The sequence below is a fragment of the Callospermophilus lateralis genome, chromosome 14 (genome assembly GCF_048772815.1).
Source record: "Callospermophilus lateralis isolate mCalLat2 chromosome 14, mCalLat2.hap1, whole genome shotgun sequence".
Classification (NCBI taxonomy): Eukaryota; Metazoa; Chordata; class Mammalia; order Rodentia; family Sciuridae; genus Callospermophilus; species Callospermophilus lateralis.
In genome coordinates this window covers 24,422,353-24,443,231 of record NC_135318.1, presented here as the reverse complement: position 1 = coordinate 24,443,231, position 20,879 = coordinate 24,422,353, and the positions used below count along the sequence as shown (strand labels likewise).

General features: G+C 34.8%; 1 protein-coding gene across 4 annotated transcripts in view; it reads right to left on the bottom strand.

Annotated features, from left to right (window-relative positions):
- Positions 1–20,879, bottom strand: part of Spast (spastin) — a 56,829-nt gene that overhangs the window by 16,165 nt on the left and 19,785 nt on the right. For 2 of the 4 annotated variants that reach the window (XM_076833127.2, XM_076833128.2), the window contains exons 4-12: positions 17,157–17,252; positions 11,968–12,155; positions 11,238–11,371; positions 10,714–10,807; positions 6,062–6,136; positions 5,313–5,384; positions 1,671–1,746; positions 1,342–1,433; positions 756–835 (exon numbers count right to left, since the gene is read on the bottom strand). In XM_076833127.2, coding sequence (XP_076689242.1) covers positions 756–835; positions 1,342–1,433; positions 1,671–1,746; positions 5,313–5,384; positions 6,062–6,136; positions 10,714–10,807; positions 11,238–11,371; positions 11,968–12,155; positions 17,157–17,252 — 907 coding nt within the window. The remainder of the gene's footprint in view (positions 1–755; positions 836–1,341; positions 1,434–1,670; positions 1,747–5,312; positions 5,385–6,061; positions 6,137–10,713; positions 10,808–11,237; positions 11,372–11,967; positions 12,156–17,156; positions 17,253–20,879) is intronic. The other 2 variants (XM_076833129.2, XM_076833130.2) reach the window with 1 other exon arrangement.

Below are 20,879 nucleotides of genomic sequence, written 5' to 3'. Positions count from 1 at the left end.
AAAGGAACAAAAATAAATTACAGATACAGAGACAAAGAGATGCAACATAATACATAATTTACATGCAAAAACAGAAAAAAAAACACCCAAAAAAAATTATTAGGAAAAAAAGTTAAATATAGTATTTAAAATAAATTTCAAAAAAAGGGAAGTTCCAAACTATAAATTTAAAGAAACAATGAATCCCACAAATAATTAACAGAGACCAATTAAACTTAAATGGTTGAGAATTCTATCTAGTACAAAGAAAAAAAAAATCAAGTTAATCTATAAGTGTGAAAGAAATGAATCTATGTAGACTTTTACACTGTGACATCCAATCCTAAAAACAATGGAGCAATGTTATAAATTATTTGGAAAACAAAAAGCAGGTCTAAGAATTTTATGCTGAGTCAAACTGTCTTTCCAGTAGGAGGGGAATAAATTTGTTCAAACATACTAGACAGTTCTCATGAATCCTGCTATAATCATGAAGCCCAGCAAGAATCAGTTTTGGAATTTAAAGATAATTTAATGCCATCCAAAAGAATTAAGCAATTTGCCTAAAACCATAAAGTGAAGACTAGTTCTCCTCATATTATCCCATACATGACCACAAACTCCTTACTTAATTGATAACAAGAGGCCAGGAGGTAGCATAGGAAGGAAAATAAAATTTAGTCTTAAAACCAAGAGTAATGAAATAAGAAATATGAGATAAACACATGAGTAAATATATGTCATAAACATATGTGTTTCCACATCAATATCTCTACCTGAGAACAGCCTCATCAAGTTCTTGTGGCCTGTTAGTGGCACCCATTACAAGTACTCTGTCATCTCCAGCAGACTGTACCTACAACCCCAAAAAAAAGTTTTTCAGTACTTTTAAATAAAGTAATGAAAAAGAAAAATACATACATATTTCTAATTGGGATAATTTAATAGGTATACACACACAAAAAAACTCTGCCACATTAAAAATATCATAGCTGCCTGGCACAATGGCACATGCCTGTAATCCCAGTGGCTTGGCAGACTAAGGCAGGAAGACTGCAAGCTCAAAGCCAGCCAAGCTAAGCAATTCAGTGAGACCCTGTCTCTAAATAAAATACAAAACAGGGCTCAGTGGTCGAGTACCCCTGAGTTCAGTCCCCAGTATCAAAAAAAAGAAAAAAGAAAAGAAAAAAATCATAGCCATGTGTGGTGCCCTATAATCCCAGCAGCTCGGGAGGCCAAGGCTCTTAGCAATGTAGCAAGACCCTGTCTCCAAATAAAAAATAAAAGGACTGGGGATGTGGGTCAGTGGTTAAGCACCCCTGGGTTCAAACTCTGTTACCAACAATAATCATATATACTTACACCATCAAATTCTATTAGAAATTCAGTTTTTAGACGTCTACTAGCATCATGCTCCCCTTCTCTTCTTTCACATAAAAGGCTATCAACTTCATCTAGGGGAAATACAAGGAGAATACTTTAATAAAAGGCCAATATATGTGATCATTTACAAATCTAGATCATACTTAAGTTATTAACATAGTGTGTTCTACTGAATTCAATACGTAGTCTTCAACATCACCGTTCTTTAAAACTTTTTCCTTCTAAATAATCTTTTCTATTATACCTCTCATATTTGGAAAGGGGAATATCACAAGTATTTAAATAATTTAGTTGGAAAACAATCTCACCTATGAAAATTATAGAAGGCTGAAGTTCTCGAGCCACCGCAAAAAGAGCTCTCACCAATTTCTCACCTTCCCCCACCTAAAACAAAGCATATGTATTGTTAAACAAATAAAATGCAACATTATTCCAGTTCTTTAAATTTCATTATCGACAATCTAGAACTCAGTACTTTAATTTCTCTTCCTTACAACTAAAGATATGGTACAAGGAACTAGGAGTACTAGTGTGTGTAACTGAACTGTACCTTATAATTTTAGAAGAGACTGTTTACCTAATTGCTAAGTTCTCTGTCCTACTTAAATACCTTCCTTCCTTATTTATTTATTTCTGTATTGAATCGAATCCAGGGGTGATTTACCACTGAATTACACCCCTAGCCCTTTTTATTTTTTATTTTGAGATAAAATCTCACTAAGTTACCTAGGTTAGCTTCATACTTGTGATTCTCCTGCCTCAGCCTCCAGCATTCTACTTCTTGACCAATATAGTGATTCTGAAAATGTTTACTTTGTGACAATTCACTGAGCTGTATATTTATAGTATAAAAACACTTCCCTACATGTATTCAATAAACAAGGTTAAATAAAAATTTAGCATATTAAGATACATATGTAACTGGTTTTTGTAGAAAAACATCTAGTTTAATAACATAAATGCCCACAATTATGAGGAAGTTTCTGCAAAAAATGTTCTCAAGATATATCATAAGAAACAGAAGGTACACAACAAGAAATGACTCCAAGTCTTGAAATCTGAGATCCTGTCTGAGGTAAAATATTCAGCTTTTCTTACACCCTAAGCATACTGACAAACTAGTATGAGACCATAAGAAGATAACTAAGATAAGAGAGGAAAAAAAGCAGATGTAACACTAAATTGCTTTATGTATAAAAGGCTGTTTCACAAAAGAAAAGATTTTTGTTACATCCATTTTATAATTTTTTTGGGGGGGGTTACTGGGGATTGAACCCAGAGCCACTTAACCATAAAGCCACATCCTCAGCCCTTTTCAATTGTATTTTTAATTTAATTTTTTTTGTAGTTGTAGATGAACAGCAAGCCTTTATTTATTTATTTTTTAATGTGGTGCTGAGGATTGAACCCAGTGCCTTACATGTGCAAGGCAAGTGCTCTGCCACTGAGCTACAGCCCCAGCCCGTTTATTGTATTTTATTTAGAGACAGGGTCTCCCTGAGTTGCTTAGGATCTCACTAAGTTGCTGAGGCTGGCTTTGAACTCATGATCTTCCTGCCTCAGCCTCCTGAGCCACTGAGATTATAGGTGTGTGCCACTGCTCTAATCCACTTTACAAAAATTAGAAAATACATATTTCAGTTGGACATAAGAAAAAAATGTATTGGGTATAACTGGCCAAATTATGGTCTAGACATTTCAACCTTCCTAAAAACAACCTTGCCATGGGATAATTATCAGATTAGGGGATAAGATCAAGGACTTTAAATTGTTTCACAAATCATGAAGATGAAAGAAAACAGACTTGAAAAAAATATGAATAATCAAATGGCAACATCCCAGAGATATGAGAGAGAGAGAGAGAGAGAGAGAGAGAGAGAATTTTTTAATATTTATTTTTTTAGTTTTCAGTGGACACAACATCTTATTTTATTTTTATGTGGTGCTGAGGATCAAACCAGCGCCCCAAGCATGCCAGGAGAGTGCACTACTGCTTGAGCCACATCCCCAGCCCCCAGAATCTTATAGGTAATGTTTTTTCATCAAAGATTTATATTTAAGTAAGTTTGTCAAAATACTTTCAACCACAAAGATTTTGATGAGGATCAGAGACTAGTATGTCACTGGGTACCAAACAGAAAAGGAAGGGAAGGGGAGAGAAAGACAAAGCAGTATAGGCTTTGATAGACTATCTACTTCACAGTTTTGCAATACACTGGTTCTATACACGAGAAAAATTATTCTTGCTATGCCCTGTATTTATGACTGCACTCCCCAAAAATGAACTGAGCTCTTCTTTGAACATCACTATAGGATCAGTGGACAGTAAATGGATGTCAAGTATATCTAAAAAGAGCAACAACAAAAAGATTAAAAAAAAAAAAGTGAAATGAAAAAGAAATCTAAATCATAGGGTAAAACAATAATGATTTAAAAACATGGAAAATATTGTGTTATATTTTAGTTCAAAATCAGAAAACTAGAAATACTCAGTTTAGTTCATTAGCCCATTTCTTCTCACACCTGGTAGTGTGAGATTCCCTAAGATAGTCACTTGAAGTTTAAGTATAAAGTGATGGTATAAGTTATGGTTTGAACTGTGTTCTCCCAAACCATGCTGAAGTCCTATCCTCAGTACCTATAAAAGTTGACCTTATTTGGAAATAGGGTCTTTCTAGATGACCAAGTTGGGTTGAGGTCATTAGGAGCAGAACCAAATTCTGAATGACTATATCCTCATACAAAGTAGAAATTTAAGGAGTTGTGGCTCAGTGGTAGGGCACATGCCTCACATGCCTGAGGCACTAGGTTCGATCCTCAGCATCACATTTAAAAAAAAAAAAAAAAAAAAAAATATATATATATATACACACACACACACACACACACACACACACACACACATATATATATATATATATATATATATGTATATATATATAAAGATATTGTATCCATCTACAATTTTATGGCTGGGGTTGCAGTTCAGTGGTAGAATGCTTGCCTTGCATGCCTGAGGCCCCGGGTTTGATCCTCAGCACCACACAAAAAAATTAATAAATAAAAAAAAAGATATTGTGTCCATCTACAACTAAAAAAAATAAATAAATAAAAGAAGAAAGTAGAAATTTGAGTACAGAGAAAGAAAATAAAGAAAGGGATGCATCTAGTCAGGCATGGTGGGGCATGCCTATATTCCAAGTGAATCAAGAGGCTGAGGCAAGAGGATTGCAAGTTTGAGGGTAGTCTGGGCAATTAGCAAGACCCTGTATCAAAATAAAAACTGAAGGGGCTGGGGCTGTGGCTCAGCGGTAGTGCACTTGCCTGGCATGTGTGAGGCCCTGGGTTCAATACTCAGCACCGCACATAAATAAATAAAATAAAGGTCTATTAACAACTAAAAGAATTTTTTTAAATACATAAAAATAAAAATATAAATAACAATGGTTGGGTATATAGCTCAGTGGGAGAGCATCCCTGGATTCAACTGCCAGTACTCTCCCTCTCTCCTGCCAAAAAGTAATGAATCCACAAGCCAAGAAATGCCAAAGATTGCCAGCAACATACCAGAAGCTAGTAGAAAGGCATGTTAACACATTCTCCCTCATAGTCCTCAGAATAAAGTACCTCTGCCCACACTTTGATCTTGGACTGCCAGCCTCCTAAATCTAAATCTATAAGGCAATACACTTCCGATGTTTAAGTCAGCCAGTTCATGGTACTTTGTTATGCAGCCCTAGCAAAGTACTACGGTATTTGAAACACGACTCTAATTTTAAAGAACCCTAACACTGCATACCAACTTTCTACCTTGAAGACTACCATTCATCATATATAGATTAAAAGATTCATAGAAAAATATTTTGTAAAATATTATTATCATTTATACTTAACAGTAACATTTGGACGTTAACTTACAAACATGACAATACCAGCAAAAGAACACTCACATATTTTGAAGTTAAACTTGCAGCACTTATATTAAAAAAGGTTGCATTAGATTCTGCAGCTACTGCTTTAGCCTTTAAAAAATCAGAAGAACAAATACATTAATTCAGTATCTTACTTTAAAAACATAGCCACATTTGATCAATTTAAGTGCTGGAACAGATTCTCTAAAAACATAGGGTATGACACAATTTCCAACATATGGCAATAAAAATGCTTCCTTCTCAGCTAAAAGGAAAAGCTCTGGAAAGAACTGTGTCTCTTCCCACTCTTCTTTTCTAAGAGGGAATACATAGCATGGTTGTGGTAGTGGGGGATGCTGTTCTCTTCTTTGGTGAAAACACAAATAGCTAAGGGAAAAGTTACTATTTCCTTATTTGTCTTTTCCATCTAGAAAAGTGATGCAGAAGAAAGAGGTATCCAGATACTGGTAAAACCTATTGGTAAACGAAATGGAAATAAACAATCAAACTAACTAAAACATACTGATTATTTAAGTTGTTTAGACAGTTAAAAAAAAAAAAGGGGGTTAGAGAGATACTTAATACACTAAGTTAAGCTATTCTAAAATGCCACAAACATTACTGAGGATAAAATAGTTTTCCATTTATTTCTGCTTTGAAAACTAGTTTAAAAATTTAAAGAGAAGATATCATAGCAAAAAGGAATTCATAGCAGACTCAGGAATAATAAACTTATATTATCCTTAATATTTCAATAGATTACTCAGTTCTTTGAAAAATTTTCTTACCAGCATTGTCTTCCCATTTCCAGGTGGACCAAAGAGTAGTAATCCTCTGGCAGGAGCTCTAAGCCCTGTGAACAACTTTAAAAATGTGTATTAGTTCACAACTATGATTCTGAAGACAATTTTTTACAACATCTAAAATGTATCCCAAACAGAAATACCCAAGGCTTTAAAGGGACACAAAATCAGTAAGTTAGTATAATTTAAAACAGAAATAAATAAATAAATAAAATCAAATCATCAGGGGCTGGGACTGTGGCTCAACAATAGTGCACTTGCTTGGCAAGTGTGAGGCACTGGGTTCAATTCTCGGCACTGCATATAAATGAATGAAATAAAAGTCTATCAACAACTAGAAAAAATAATAAAAAAAAAAAGTCATCAGTGACCAAAATAAAAACAGCCTGGTTAAATAAGAAACTGAACATGGCATGTCTCTTTACTTAGAAATTCCACCAAATAATAAATAAATATATAATAAGTAAGTCATAAATCTTCCAAACAGAAACAGGAAAGAGAGCTGGGGGTGTGGCTCAGTAGTAAACCATGTACCTAGTATGTGTGGGAATTTGGGTTCAATTCCTAGCTCTGTGGGAAAAAAGAAGAAAAGACAGGCCTGGTGGTGTACACCTAAAACCACAGCTACTCTGGAGACTGAGGCAGGAAGATTCCAAGTTCAAGGCTAACCTCAGCAATTGAGTGAGAGAGACCGTTTCAAAATTAAAAGGGGAGGTGGGCTGGGAATGTAGCTCAATGGTACAGTGTCCCAAGGAATGAAGGAAGGAAATAAATAAATAAAACTAAAAGATAGGAGACAACAAATTTTTGCAAGACTGAGAACTGATAAAGTGTGGTATATTATTTAGCAGAGATTAATGAGATAAAACCTAAATACTGGTGTATGAAAGGACACCTAGAAACAAGAAATAAGCTGAAGTGAACACAAAACCCTAAAGCTCAACAACTGGAGGCATCAGACCACAGAAAGCAGTAGGAAGGAAGATAGATGGCCAAAACCAGAAGAACTGAGTCAAAATTAGTAAGTGGAGCAATTGAACCCATGTTCCTGCTTTCTACCAAGGGTAGTCAGGCAAGTACCAACAACAATCAAAGGAAGCAGGAGTTTTAAATTAAATCAAGTATCTCCAACCAGGGTGTATAATATAATTCCAGTGACATGGGAGGCTGAGACAGGAGGATTGCAAGTCAGAGGCCAGCAACCTGGCAAGACCATCAGCAACTTAGCAAGACCCTGTCTCAAAATAACAGATCAAAAGGACTGGAGATGTGGCTCAGTGGTAAAGCACCCATAGGTTCAATCTCCAGTCCAAAAAAAAAAAAAACATCAATCATCTCCAGACTAGGGATGGCAGGAGTCAAGGGCAAAACATTACACTGAAAACACTTCATACTGAGAGTGTATGAAATGTTGGCATCCACGGATTCAACCAACTGTGAATTTAAAATATTTATTTTTTAGGTACCGGGAATTGAACCCAGGGTCCTTAACCACTGAGCACAACCCCAACCCTTTTTTTAAAAAAATATTTTATTTTTCAGTTTAGTTGGACACAATACCTTTTTTTTTTTTTTTTTTTTAATGTTGTGCTGAGGATCGAACCCAGGACCTCATGCTTGCTAGGCCAGCGTGCTACCACTGAGCCACAACGCCAGCCCCCCAGCCCTTTTTGATATTTTATTTAGAGACAGGATCCATCTTGCCGAGTTGCTTAGGGTCCCGCTAAGTTGCTGAGGCTGGTTTTGAATTCATGATTCTCCTGCCTCAGCTTCCCTAACCACTGAGATTACAGGCATGCGCCACTTTGCCCTGCTTAAGTATTTTTTTAAAAAACCTGGATCTGTATGGAGCATGTACAGATGTTTTCATCATCATTATTTCCTAAGCAATAAAGTATAATATTAATTGCATAGCATATACATTATAACATATAAATTACAAGTAATCTAGACATGATTTAAAACATACAGGAGGACATGTGTACTACGTTAGGTACAAATTTTATACAAGGGACTTGAATATCCATAGATTTTGGTATCTGGAACGAATCACCCACAAAGGCAGATGACTGTACTTTTAAGTTAAATCATAAGAAATGACTGATATTCAGTTTTTTAAAAAACAGTTTTTCAGTAGTTTTAGGTTAGTAGAAAATACAAGGTTCTCACAATACTCCCTTATTCCCCATTTCTCCTACATTAAGATCTTGTATTAGTGTGGCATATTTGTTACAACTAATGAAACAACTCTGATACATTATTATTAACTAAAGACTACAGTTTACATTAGGGTTCATTTTTTTATTTTTTGGTAATGGGGATTGAACTCAAACCACTTTGAGACACATCCCCAGCCCTATTTTGTATTTCATTTAGAGACAGGTTTCACTGAGTTGCTTAGCACCTCACCTTTGCTGAGGCTGGCTTTGAACTCTTGATCCTCCTGCCTCAGCCTCCTGAGACCTGGGATTATAGGTGTCCACCACCATACCTGACCAAGGATTCACTCTTAATGTGGTACATTCTATGTTTTTTTTTTTTTTTTAATTCTTATCTTTTTGTAGTTGTAGATGGACACAGTGCCTTTATTTTTATGTGGTGCTGAGGATCAAACCCAGGGCCTCACACATGCTAGGCAAGCGCTCTACTGCTGAGCCACAGCCCCAGTTCCATTCTATGGTTTTGACAAACATACACCATCATTAAAGAATCATACAAAATAGTTTTACTGCCATAAAATGCCTGGTGGTTCACTTATTTATTCTTCCTTACTTCTCCATGAATCCTCAATCATGGTTTTGCCTTTTACAGAGTATCAAATAGATGCAATCATACAAAATGTAGCCTTTTCATATTAACTTCTTTCATTTACTAATATGCATTAAATAAGGTTCTATGTCTTTTGTGGCTTGGTAGCTCATTTGAATAATATTTAATTGTTGAATATTTCATTATATGGATATACCACAGTCTATAAACCATTTGCATACTGACAGTGATTTTGGTTGTTTCCAAATTTTGGAAATTACCAAAACAAAACAAAACAAAAACCTGCTAAACTAATGCATACCTACAATCTCAGCTACTGAGGACGATTGAGGTTATGAAGTCAGACTTATATGAAACAAAGCAATACTAGAACCATTAACCCAGCCCTTTTCAGTGTCTAAGAGAGGGTCTGGCTAAATAGCTTAGGGCCTCACTAAATTGCTGAGACAGGTCTTGAACTTCCCCCGACTCCACCCTGTCCAATCCAGTGAACACCCCCACCCTTATTGTGAGTCAACATCTGTATATCAGAGAGAACATGGCCTTTGGTTTTTTGAGATTGGCTATTTCACTTAGTATAATAGTCTCCAGTTCTATCCAGCCTCAATTTCATTCTTTGTTACAGCTGAGTAATATTCCATTGTGTATATGTACCACTGAGGTTTCTTCTAATATGCCATTTTGGTCTTGAACCTTTCCCACCTCACTTACTTCTCTCTACTTTCACTCTAGTGAACACATAGGCAATATATAATTCTTAGAGATGGTTGAACAAATTCATATCCAAAGGTCATTTACAAGTTGGAAGTGGTGGTACATGCCTGTAATCCCACTGCTTGGGATGCTGAGACAGGAAGATCGCAATTTAGTGAGGCCCTAAGCTATTTAGTGAGACACTATCTTCAAAATTTTTAAAAAAACAAAACAGGGCCGTACAACCTTTGCACATTCATTTAAAACTGCATCCTTCACAATGTACCTATGTATTTCCACTAGATGTTACTGAGTTCTTAACAGTAGCATGCTCAAGAAGAAAAACCATCCCAAAAATTAGATCCTCAGATTTATTTTCTGTAATACCAATGGAAGAGCACTAAATAAGCAATCTATAAACCGCAAAAACCCAAAACAGTACAAGTATGGAAAAACAATTGCAATAACTCACCTTCCTAATTAGTCTCAAAATATGAGATGGAAGGTTAGATCCTTATACATCATTGGCTAACTCTCCCAATCTATTTAATGATCTATTTAATTTAAAATTTTTTTTAAAGATTGTTTTTCAAACTTAAAGAATTATTTTTATCTTAACTTCTTCTCTTAGTATGATTTTTATACCATAATTTTAAATCTTTCACCTTCATATAAATATTATACCATACTATCCATTTTTCTATAAAAGTTAAAAATGGCTTTAGGCCAAGTGCAGTGGTGCATGTCTGTAATCCCAGCAATTCAGGAGGTTGAGGCAGGAGGATCCCATGTTTGAGGCCACTCTTAGCAACTTAGTGAGGCCCGAAGCAACTTACCAAGACCCTGTCTCAAAAAAAAAAAAAAAAAAAAAAAAAAAAAAAAAAAGGCCTGGGGATGTGGCTCAATGGCAAAATGCCCTGGGTTCAATCCCCAATACCAGAAAAAAAAAAAAAATCAGGGGGTGGTGGGGAGGATTTGTAATTAGGCACTCACATTCATTCTCTTATAATAATAACTTGCCAACATCAGTTGCTAATGATGTCTTTTTAAAAACACTAAATCAACGATTATCCTATATGTATCATTCATTCTAGCATAGCCCAAATATGTAATACAACAACAGATTTAGCAATGAATGGTATTACAAGAAAATGACAATATAATAAAGCCCTTACCTCAGGTCTCAGAGAAGGAAGAATAACAATTTCTTGCAAGGCTTGTTTTGCCAACTCTTGACCAGCTATATCATCAAATTTAACAGCTGTCCCACTAAGAAACAATAACTCAATTAATTTCACAACAGAAATATAGATATTACAATTATGAAATATAAACTCTATAAAGACATTTTTTTAAATTTTTTTTAGTTGTAGACGGACATGATATAAAACTCCCCAAAATTATTTTTGTTTATTTTTATGCGGTGCCAGGGTCAAACCTAGAGCTTTGCGCATGCAAAGCAAGCACTCTAACACTGAACCACAACCTGGGCCCCTATGAAGACATTTTTATGTTAACTATGAAACTACAGTTGAATTAATTAGCAAAAATTATTTTCTACATTTATAAATGAAAGCCAGCATAAACATTTAGTATGTAAATCACATAAGGTATTTACCATTTCACTTATGACACATTTTATACGTAAAACTTTAATATAGAAACTGTAAAATGAAATACTATAGAAAATAAAACTTACTTGTCCACAATTTCATTCATAATAAGGTTAGCAAGGTTGCTGTCCACATTCCTAAAATTCTTTAAGTCTTTCTTTTTACGAGGAGCAGTTGTAGGGGTAGAAGGCTTATTTGTTCTATTTGTTTTCGGAGTACCCTTAAAGGATATAAAAATTTAATGTGAAAATACAACCTATCATTAATCTTAAATTCACAGGATTCAAGGTTTAAAATAGGAAAAATTATATAAAACTCCCCAAAATTATATATTTCACCCAAGGTTAAAATATATTCACTACTGAATAACATCTGGCATGAAGGGGGTTTACAAAGAAATTATCCCAAGAGATTTAGTTATTATAAAAGAAAAAGGCCCTAAGACAACATAGTCATATAATTTTGATCCTTGTTAATATGTACATAAATTAATTTTTAAATATAAACTAAGTGATATATATAATGTACATATTTTATGTGTGTGTGTGTGTGTGTGTGTGTGTATAGATCACTAATTTAATTCAATAGGCTGGATAAGTGAACTTAATTAAAAAAAAAATGTTCAATTAGGTCCAAAAGGGGAGATAAAAAAGATCTGTTTTTTCATAGCAAGATACCTTTGCAGATTAAAAAATTATATGTTTAACTTTGTGGAAACATCAATTCTGTAAAGTACTTATAATAAACTTAAGCAAGTATAACATTAAAGTTTCTACTTGTAAAAACACAGCAATTAAAGTTGCTGTCCTAGAATACCTTATGAGTGGTAGCTGCAGGACCAGGTCCTTGTCTTGCTCCAGAAACCATGGATAAACCACTGCAACTAGGTGCTCTGTGGTGACCAGAAAGACCCGTGGATCCAGTTTTCAGAACAGTTTTTGAACGAGGCAGTGAATTACTAGCATGTGTTAGGGGATCTTTTCTTTTTGGAACAGCTCCACTTTCTATCAAGGAAAAAGCAAAACCGCCATCATTAGAAAATAGTGGCTAAAAAATTTTAAAAGTATTAATAAGGACAAGTAAAAATTTGCAAAACAAAGCTAATAATATTTTTTTACATTCAAAAATATTTAAAAATAAGATTTCAATCAGAACATATACCAAGGTGTCCTGATTTTCAGTGGGTGAATGAGAATATATTAATCAGGTTTTCCTTTTTTTGATGCATATTCTAATTTTTTTTATATAAAGAAATGTATTTCTAAGGGGCTGGGGTTGTAGCTCAGTGGTAGAGCCCTTGCCTGGCATATGTGAGGCACTAGGTTCAATTCTCAACACCACATATAAATCAATAACACAACAACTAAAAAATCCACAACAACTAAAAAATATTAGAAAAAAAAAAGAAAATATATTTCTATGAAGGAAAAAAACTTCATTTGTGAGGAAAGAAAGAGGATATCAGGCAAATAAATTTCCCAAATACTTAGAAACAAGTGCAGTAAAGTCATTAGAAATATGATATACACTAGAAAAAAATAATACTTCACTATTTTGGTTCTAAACTTTCATGACTATAAACTACTATGAAAGTTCAGCCTGTGCCCACTATAAGAACTTTCTGAATTAACTGATGTTGAAAAAGTATCAATTCCAGTGGCTCAGGATGCTGAGGCAGGAGAATCGCCAGTCCAAAGCCTGCCTCAGTAACTTATACAGGCCCTATGCAACATAGTGAGACACTATCTCTAAATAAAATATAAAAAAAGGGCTGGGGATGTGGTCCTGGGTTCAATGGACAGTACCCAAAAGAAAGAAAAAAAGAAAGAGTATCAAGTTGTGACTTTTAACACACCAAATATTTTATGTGAAGTACATTTATAGAAAGCCTCTGATTAAGTCAGAAGGCTACCAGTTCTTTGATACTAACTATATGAATTATGATATAGTGTTAAAATTTTACTGCTTCTAAATAATATTTTTATAGATTTACATAGCAACTGTCAGTGTTTATTAATAGCAATGTTTACTATAAAGATAAACATTAAATCAATGAGCAAATTAGACTGGCCAAGAGAAAAGACAAAGCCTGTTTTATGTCATCAAATCCCTTAATATGGTTTAAGGAAACAAAGCACTCTAAACTAGTATAAGGAAATAGCTTATTTAAATTTATTTATTTATTTATTTATTTTGTAGCTTTAGTTGGACACAATACCTTTACTTTATTTATTTATTTTTATGTGGTGCTGAGGATCAAACCCAGGGCCTTGTACTTGCGAGGCGAGTGCTCTACCACTGAGCCATAACCCCAACCCCAGAAATTAGCTTATTTATTTAGAGAACCAAGTAGTTTATCTCAGGTAAACTGTTATAAAATCAAAAAGACTAAATAAAATTCAAATTTTTAAAAAACCTTACCTTCAGGATACCTTCAAATGAGGATCCGAACCTTAAGACTGAATTTTTAATTGGCACTATAGGACTAAAATCAGGACCTCTAAGACAAGTAGAATATATATATAGCATTGAGACAGTTTTAACCATGTACACAAATCTAATATTACATCAACTTTGAGTCATTCATTTATATTATGATAATCAAATTTATGAAAATCCTGAGTATCATTATATACCCACTTTATTATCTTGAATAGTTTTTCTAAGACATAAATGTCCAGGACTTTTAGAATTATATTAGTCACCACAGGAAGTAAAACCACTCCTAACTCAAGATTTCAAGATTAGGGATCCATTTAATTAAACTAAGAAGTAGTTGGGCACAGTGGCATACCTCTGTAAGCCAAGCAATTTGAGGTGGAGGGGATGAGACAGGAGGATCTCAAGTTTAAGGTTAGCCTCAGCAACTTAATGAGACCATGTCTCAAATTTAAAAATAAAAAGAGCTGGGGATGTAGCTCAGAGATAAAGTGCCCCTGAGTTCAATCTCCAGTACCACAAAAACAAGAACAAATGTATCAAAAGGCTAATAAGTATAGTATACTAAATGTAGAAAAAACAAAAAATAGAAATATAGTTTGTATCTACAAAAACAGATTCAATCTACAGAAAAGAAACAGAGGACAAATATGATTTATAATAATCAGAAAATATATATTCAAATGATAAGACAACTCAAAAATTAGGGAATTTGAGAATAAAGTTTATCAAAAGGTTTTTACAGTACATAAATGTAACATTCTGAAAGGTACATTCAAGGAGCTAATTAGATATTGACTCTTGCAAAGAAGCAGGATAGCATTCCAGAAAAGGGAACAACTTAAATAAAAGCCAAGATGTTGGGGGGGCGGGGGGAGAGGGCAAGACCTCTTTGGAGTAGTACTAAACAGTATTTATTTCAGAGGGGGAAAAAAAGGAAAATGAAGAATTTCTTCAAACAGAAAATATATAGTCCTGGGACTATAAATAGAAATTTCATAGTCAGACTATGAATAAAAATTTCATAGCTAAATAACAAATTTTTAATTTTAATTTTAGTAACCATACTTTCCAACTTTAGACTATCCATTATTTTCAATTCTTCTTGCAGTGCTGGGGATCAAACCCAGAGCCTCATGCATACTAGTCAAGTGCTCTGGCATTATACCCCCGGCCCCAAGACTTCTCATTATTTTTTGAGAATGACAACACACTTTTCATCAAACATACCAAATATCATTAGGCAATAAATATGTTCAAAATGTCCAGGGGAAAAAAAAAGCCTGTGTTGTGTTGTAAGAATGAAGGCATTTTTTTCAGATAAAAAGACTAACAGAGTTGCTGGGTGTGGTGGTACACACATGTAATGCCAGACACTCAGGAGGATGAGAAAGGAGGATCACAAGTTCAAGGCCAGCCCAGACAACTACATGAGACCCCATCTCAAAATAAAAAAGGGTTGGGGATGTAGGTCTGTGGTTAAGTGCTTGCTTAGCATGTGCAAGGCTCTGAGTTCAATCCCTTGTACTGCAAAACTAGAAAGAGATAAGGGGATTATTATTTTTCAGCATAAGCCTTTCAATATTTTTGAATCAACTATGAAGTATAATCGTTTACAAATAATGAACCGCATCCATTAAAGTAACAACTTAGAGTTAAAAAAGATATATATCATTAAGATATATTAGTGAAATAGTCACTAAAAATCATGAAGTAAAATGTTTCCATCGCAGCGGAAAGTTTCCTCATGTTCACTGGTACGCTATCCCTGTCACTTGCTCCGCTGGTCCAAGGCAACCATTAATTTGCTTTCTGACACTACAGGAGTCAACTGATTTAGTAATTTCTGTTGACTTAGGGTCAATATCACTGAATCATTCTGTAGACAGTCTCAATCTGTTGGGATTAAATAGCACATTTTCAATTTTCATTTTAGTAACCATACTTTCCAACTGTAGACTATTCATTATTTTCAATTCCTCTTACAGTGCAGGGATAGAACCCAGAGCCTCATGCATACTAATCAAGTGCTCTACCACTGCTACCACTGACCTACAACTACACTCCCAACCCCAAGATTTCTTATATTGTTTTTTTTTTTTTTTTTTTTGGTTGGCGGGGGTGGCGTTGTACTGGGAATTGAATGCAGGGGCACTTGACCCAAGCCACCTCCCCAGCCCTATTTTATATTTTATTGGCTTTGAACGCTCGATTCTCCTGCCTCAGCCTCCCAAGCTGCTGGGATTACAGGAATGCCCCCCTGTGCCCAGCTTCTCATTATTGTTATTGCTTAGTTTAAATCATCTGCTGAGAATACTTGCTTGTTAAATGTCACATTTTCTTTTAACTCTTTGTATTGATAATAAGTGCTTTACAGTGCTAAACCCAACATCCGAGTCTACTCAATTTCTATTAACTATCTTTTTCAAGTAAGGGTCTTCGTTCCTTCCTTCCGTCTCTCTTCTTCTCTCCCTCCCTTTTTCCTGGGCTAGGGATTGAACCCAGAGGTGCTGTACCACTGAGCTACATCCCCATCCCTTTTTATTCTGAGATAGGGTCTCACTAAGTTGCCCAGGCTGGCCTTGACCTTGTTATCCTTCTGACTCAGGAGTCATTAGGATTACAAACGTGGACCACCACGCCTGGCACTTCCTGATTTCTTTACATGTCTAGTAATTTGAATTGAAAATTGGATACTATAAATAACACATTATAGTACTGAGTAGACAGGTATGATTTCTTTCAAAAAGGTGAAATAAATCATTCAAGTATATAATATTCCAGAAGTGAGTGATATTAATAAATTAGGCCTCAGTGAGACAGTTCATTCACTAGGGATTACTGCATATCAAATATCAACACTATATAAATTAGTTGTGAAGTTAACGTCCCTCCAATAAGAATACAGAATTAGTGGGACAGATTATTGGAATTTGAAATAAGACAAAGTTTGATGTTTTTAAAATGAGTGCCAGGAAGAAAATATATTACCTTTTCCTTACTTTTTTAGCATGACATAAAAATGTAATTGGATCTAACGTGTTCAATGAAGTAGAAGACAATTATGATAACAAGGGAAAAGCATACTAGTTTTTCAAGGATAGAAAATTTTTACTGTTTATCCTGATAAAAGTATTAAGATCTCAAATATGTACTTTGGAAATTTAACTGTTTGTATGTGGTACATTCTTACATTTCTTTGTTTTAAAGTTCTTTATGAAAATGTCATGCCTTCATAGCCATGCTAAGAGAACACACAAAATACTAACATCTATTCTTGAAATGGCATTTTAAATCAGACAAAGGAAAGAACGGGCAGAGGAATGCAGTCACTGACTCTGTACTGGAAGACTAAACCACAGTGAGAAGTCCTTAAAGGCTGTATTTTATTTTTACGTGTTCAAATACACTATCAATGACAGATATATATGTTTTCAACAAATCCCTATGAAAACAAAAAACAACTCAATCTTCCAATATAAAAGCAAATCAATGTTATCAGGTTAAGCAAGGCTCTAGTTTGTATACAAGCTTTTATTATTTTATGTTAGTTAACCTAAACCTACCTGACTGAAGATGTCCATTTCGGCATGTCAAGTTAGTATTGTCATTATAGACGTCCGTTTGTGACTTGGAAAATTGCAAAACTGGTTGCAGCTTCTCTATGCAACAGAGGGGGTTAAAAAAGGACAAAATAAACAAAAAGAAAAAAATATAATGAAATAAAATTTGCATGTGAAAATGAAATATTATTCAAGGCGTTACAAGGTTGTTTCATGATGAAGAGTTTTTCCTTTTATATAAATACTCTTCAAAAACGTAATTAGTAAAAACTCAAGACATGAAAATAGCAACAGAAATCAACAGGTGAAAGGCTATGTTCAAAATATGACTTATTCAGATTTGGCAACCTGAACAACTAGTTACATACCAGCATTACTCCCAGCAAATATTTACTGAATTATCACATACATTCAAATCAACTGTGTTGAGAAAGTATCAGATAAAAAAATGAATATGGTCTCTACCATCCATAAACTTACTGAATATAATTGGCAAATAACAATATTTTTTTAAAAGGACTAAGTAGTATAGAAGACATCATTGAAAAGGTGTTACAGAGGAAGTCAACGATAAGTTGGCTAAGATTTGAAAAGATAAAAAGAAGGGACATTTCAGGAGAGAAAAGCACTTAAATGTCACAAAAGGAAACAAAAGGAATAAGTAAGAAATGCTATATTTGGTTACATGAACTAACATTAAGTCAGCCAAAAAAACAAAGGCAATAAAGCAGAGTGAAATGAGCATGCTACAGAAGTTTGTGTTTAGTACCCAACCATTTGTTTAAGCATACATTTGCAGTTGTGTATAGGAAGATTGACTCTAAAAAGCACCCAAAGAAACTGGTAATGCAGCTGCTTCTTAGGATGGGGAATGGGTGGCTGGGGCAGAGTACAAAATGGATGCCATTCATACTTGAATTTTTTAAATTTTGTGGCATGTGTGTATATGGTATACTTATTAAATAAATCAATTCAGGACTATTTCAATCCTACCTCTACCTCAAACAGCAAAAACCCTGCAACTGTCTTGAGTCTCTAAATCTGGCACCAAAAGCCCAAGAAGGTAGCAGTTTGATTTTTGGTATTCTCCACCACTGTTGCACTCTCTTTCTTTCTCAATAGTCAATCTAATATGATAGTTAATGCATACTTTGCTCTACCACTTACTAATGATACGACCATGCTTAACCTCAGTTTTCTAAGAATTCTCAAAGATTAAATAATGTACATAATAAAGTAGGTACTCTGCTTCACCTGTAATAGAGGCTGTTTTTATCATGTTTATTTTGCTGAATAGTCCAAGTTCCCATAACAGTTTATTTTCTTTACTAGCAAGTCATTGAACACATTTAAAACTGCAGCACAGAGAGTAGAGGTTTAGTTCAGTGATAGAGCACTTACCTACCATGCACAAAACCCTGGATTTGATCCCCAGAATATAAAAGGGGGCAGGGGAGTAGCTCATACATACTAACTCAAACTTTTATTTCTAAGGTCAGACAAGCAGGCGCCATGCTTGGTTTATGGTACAACAACACATGCCTCTGGGACAGGTTAAATAGCAGCTACCCTTTCTACACAAAGCACAAAGTACTGCACACCTTTTGTATTCTAGAACTGGCTGATACAATATACCTTGGAGACTTTTTTTTTTTTTTTTTTGCTTAGCTAACAGGTAGGTCATTTGATTTTTCTCAATAATACTCTTTAAATTTCCATAATGAGACACAGTCCACTTGTGTTAAGAGCATAAATTAGAAAAAAAATACTGATCTGTATAAGTCATCTTTATCAGTTAATACTCACTTCAATTAAATGTAACAAAAAGTTCACAGACATTCATGATACAGTAAACAGTAATTAAACAGTTTCTTTTCACATTAATTGGGAACAAAAGGTCACAGAACTTGCTTTTAAGTACAAAGAGTTTATATTTTTTGTGTGGAACCATACACATACACTATAGCAGTATATTGCTACTATGATTCTACTCCAATTCATTTCTGTTTAAAAAAAAAATGGTAAACAACTGGGGATGTAGTCCAGTGGTAGAGCAATTGCTTAACAGAGCAAGACTCTGGGTTCAATCCCCAGCACCCCTCACTCCCCCAAAAAACCTGTTTCTTTTTAGAATGAATAGGTTTTATAGACTAATTGATTATTTAAATTAAAACAGTGATGAGCGGGGGATGTAGCTGAATGGTGAAGTGCCTGCCTAGCATGCATGAATCCTGGGTTCTATCCCGAGTACCACAAAATAATCTGAAAAAAATAATTAATTAATTAAAACAGTGATTCATGACCTACCCATACCCAATCCTCATTTAATCATCTATTTGATATACTCTGAGGGGAATATACTCTGAGGGAGAATATTAACATGTAACCCTTCTTCTTAAAACCCTTAATGACTTCCAAATGCCCAGACTGCACCTCAAGCTCCTTCAAATGATAATCCAGGTCATCCATGATCTGTCTCCACCTCCTATGCTGAGTAATCTCTACTTCATGCTCTACCAGCACCTATATTTCCCTACTCATCATGCTATTTCTTGCCCTTGAGAGTGTGTGTGTGTGTATGTATATATATATATATATATTTTTAGTCGTTGATGGACCTTTATTTATCTATATGTAGTGCTGAGAATCGAACCCATAGCTTCACACATGCTAGGCAAGCGCTCTGCCACTGAGCCACAACTCCAGCCCAACCCGTTATTTTCTTTGTGTGTGTGTGGTACTGGGGATTGAACCCATGGCCTTGTGCATGTGATGCAAGCACTGGACCAACTGAGCTATATCCCCAACCCTGCCCTTGAGACTTTGTTCAAGCTGCTGTTTCTTCCAGAGATGTCTTTTCTTGAGTTATTTAATAACTTTTATTTATCTTTTAATATCTGCATTTTAGATTTCACTTCTTCTAGGTTGCTTTCTCAGATATCTGTTTTCTACCCCTATAAAATATGTACATATGCTCATGCTACATACAGTGATGATGACTTTTGTGTCTGTTTCTCCCATTATAAGATCCTTAAACAGAAAAATTGCAACCAACCTATCAGTAAATTGTTCAACCTTCAAATATTATAATTCAACTACCTATTGCCATTTTTTCTTACTACATGCTGGCTCAAGCCTCCATCATTTTTCTCAGATTGTCGTAACAGTGTCCTACCTGATCTCCCTGGTTCATCCCTCAGAGTCTACATGCAACCTGACAATCAGAGCAATATTCCTAAAACTTAAGTCTTATGCCAGCTTATGCCATTTCTTTCTCCCAATTCTTTATAGCTGCTCTTCTTTTCAGAGATCGTAAAAGTTCAAATCCTCATGGTGGCCTATCCAAGCCCCATGTGTTATGACAGCCTCTGCCCCCATTAGTTCTCTGACCTCATCTATTTTAACACTTTACTTGTACAGTGGTCTCTTTACTGCTTCACAAACATACCAGGTATGTTCCTTCAAGGAATGGCACAGGCTCTTACTTCTCTGTAACCATTCTTCTCCTACATATCTTCCTGGGTAACTCATATCACCCTCCCAAAAAAGAATACCCTGACCATCCTGTTCAAAACTAAAAACACAAAGCACCTCCCAATCCACTCCTACTGTTTTACTTTTCCTCTATAATACTGTTTTAACTTATCATTTATGGTTATCATATACTGTCTTCTCCTGGATGGAATACAAACTCTATGGAGGTCAGATCCTTGTCTATATCCCAAA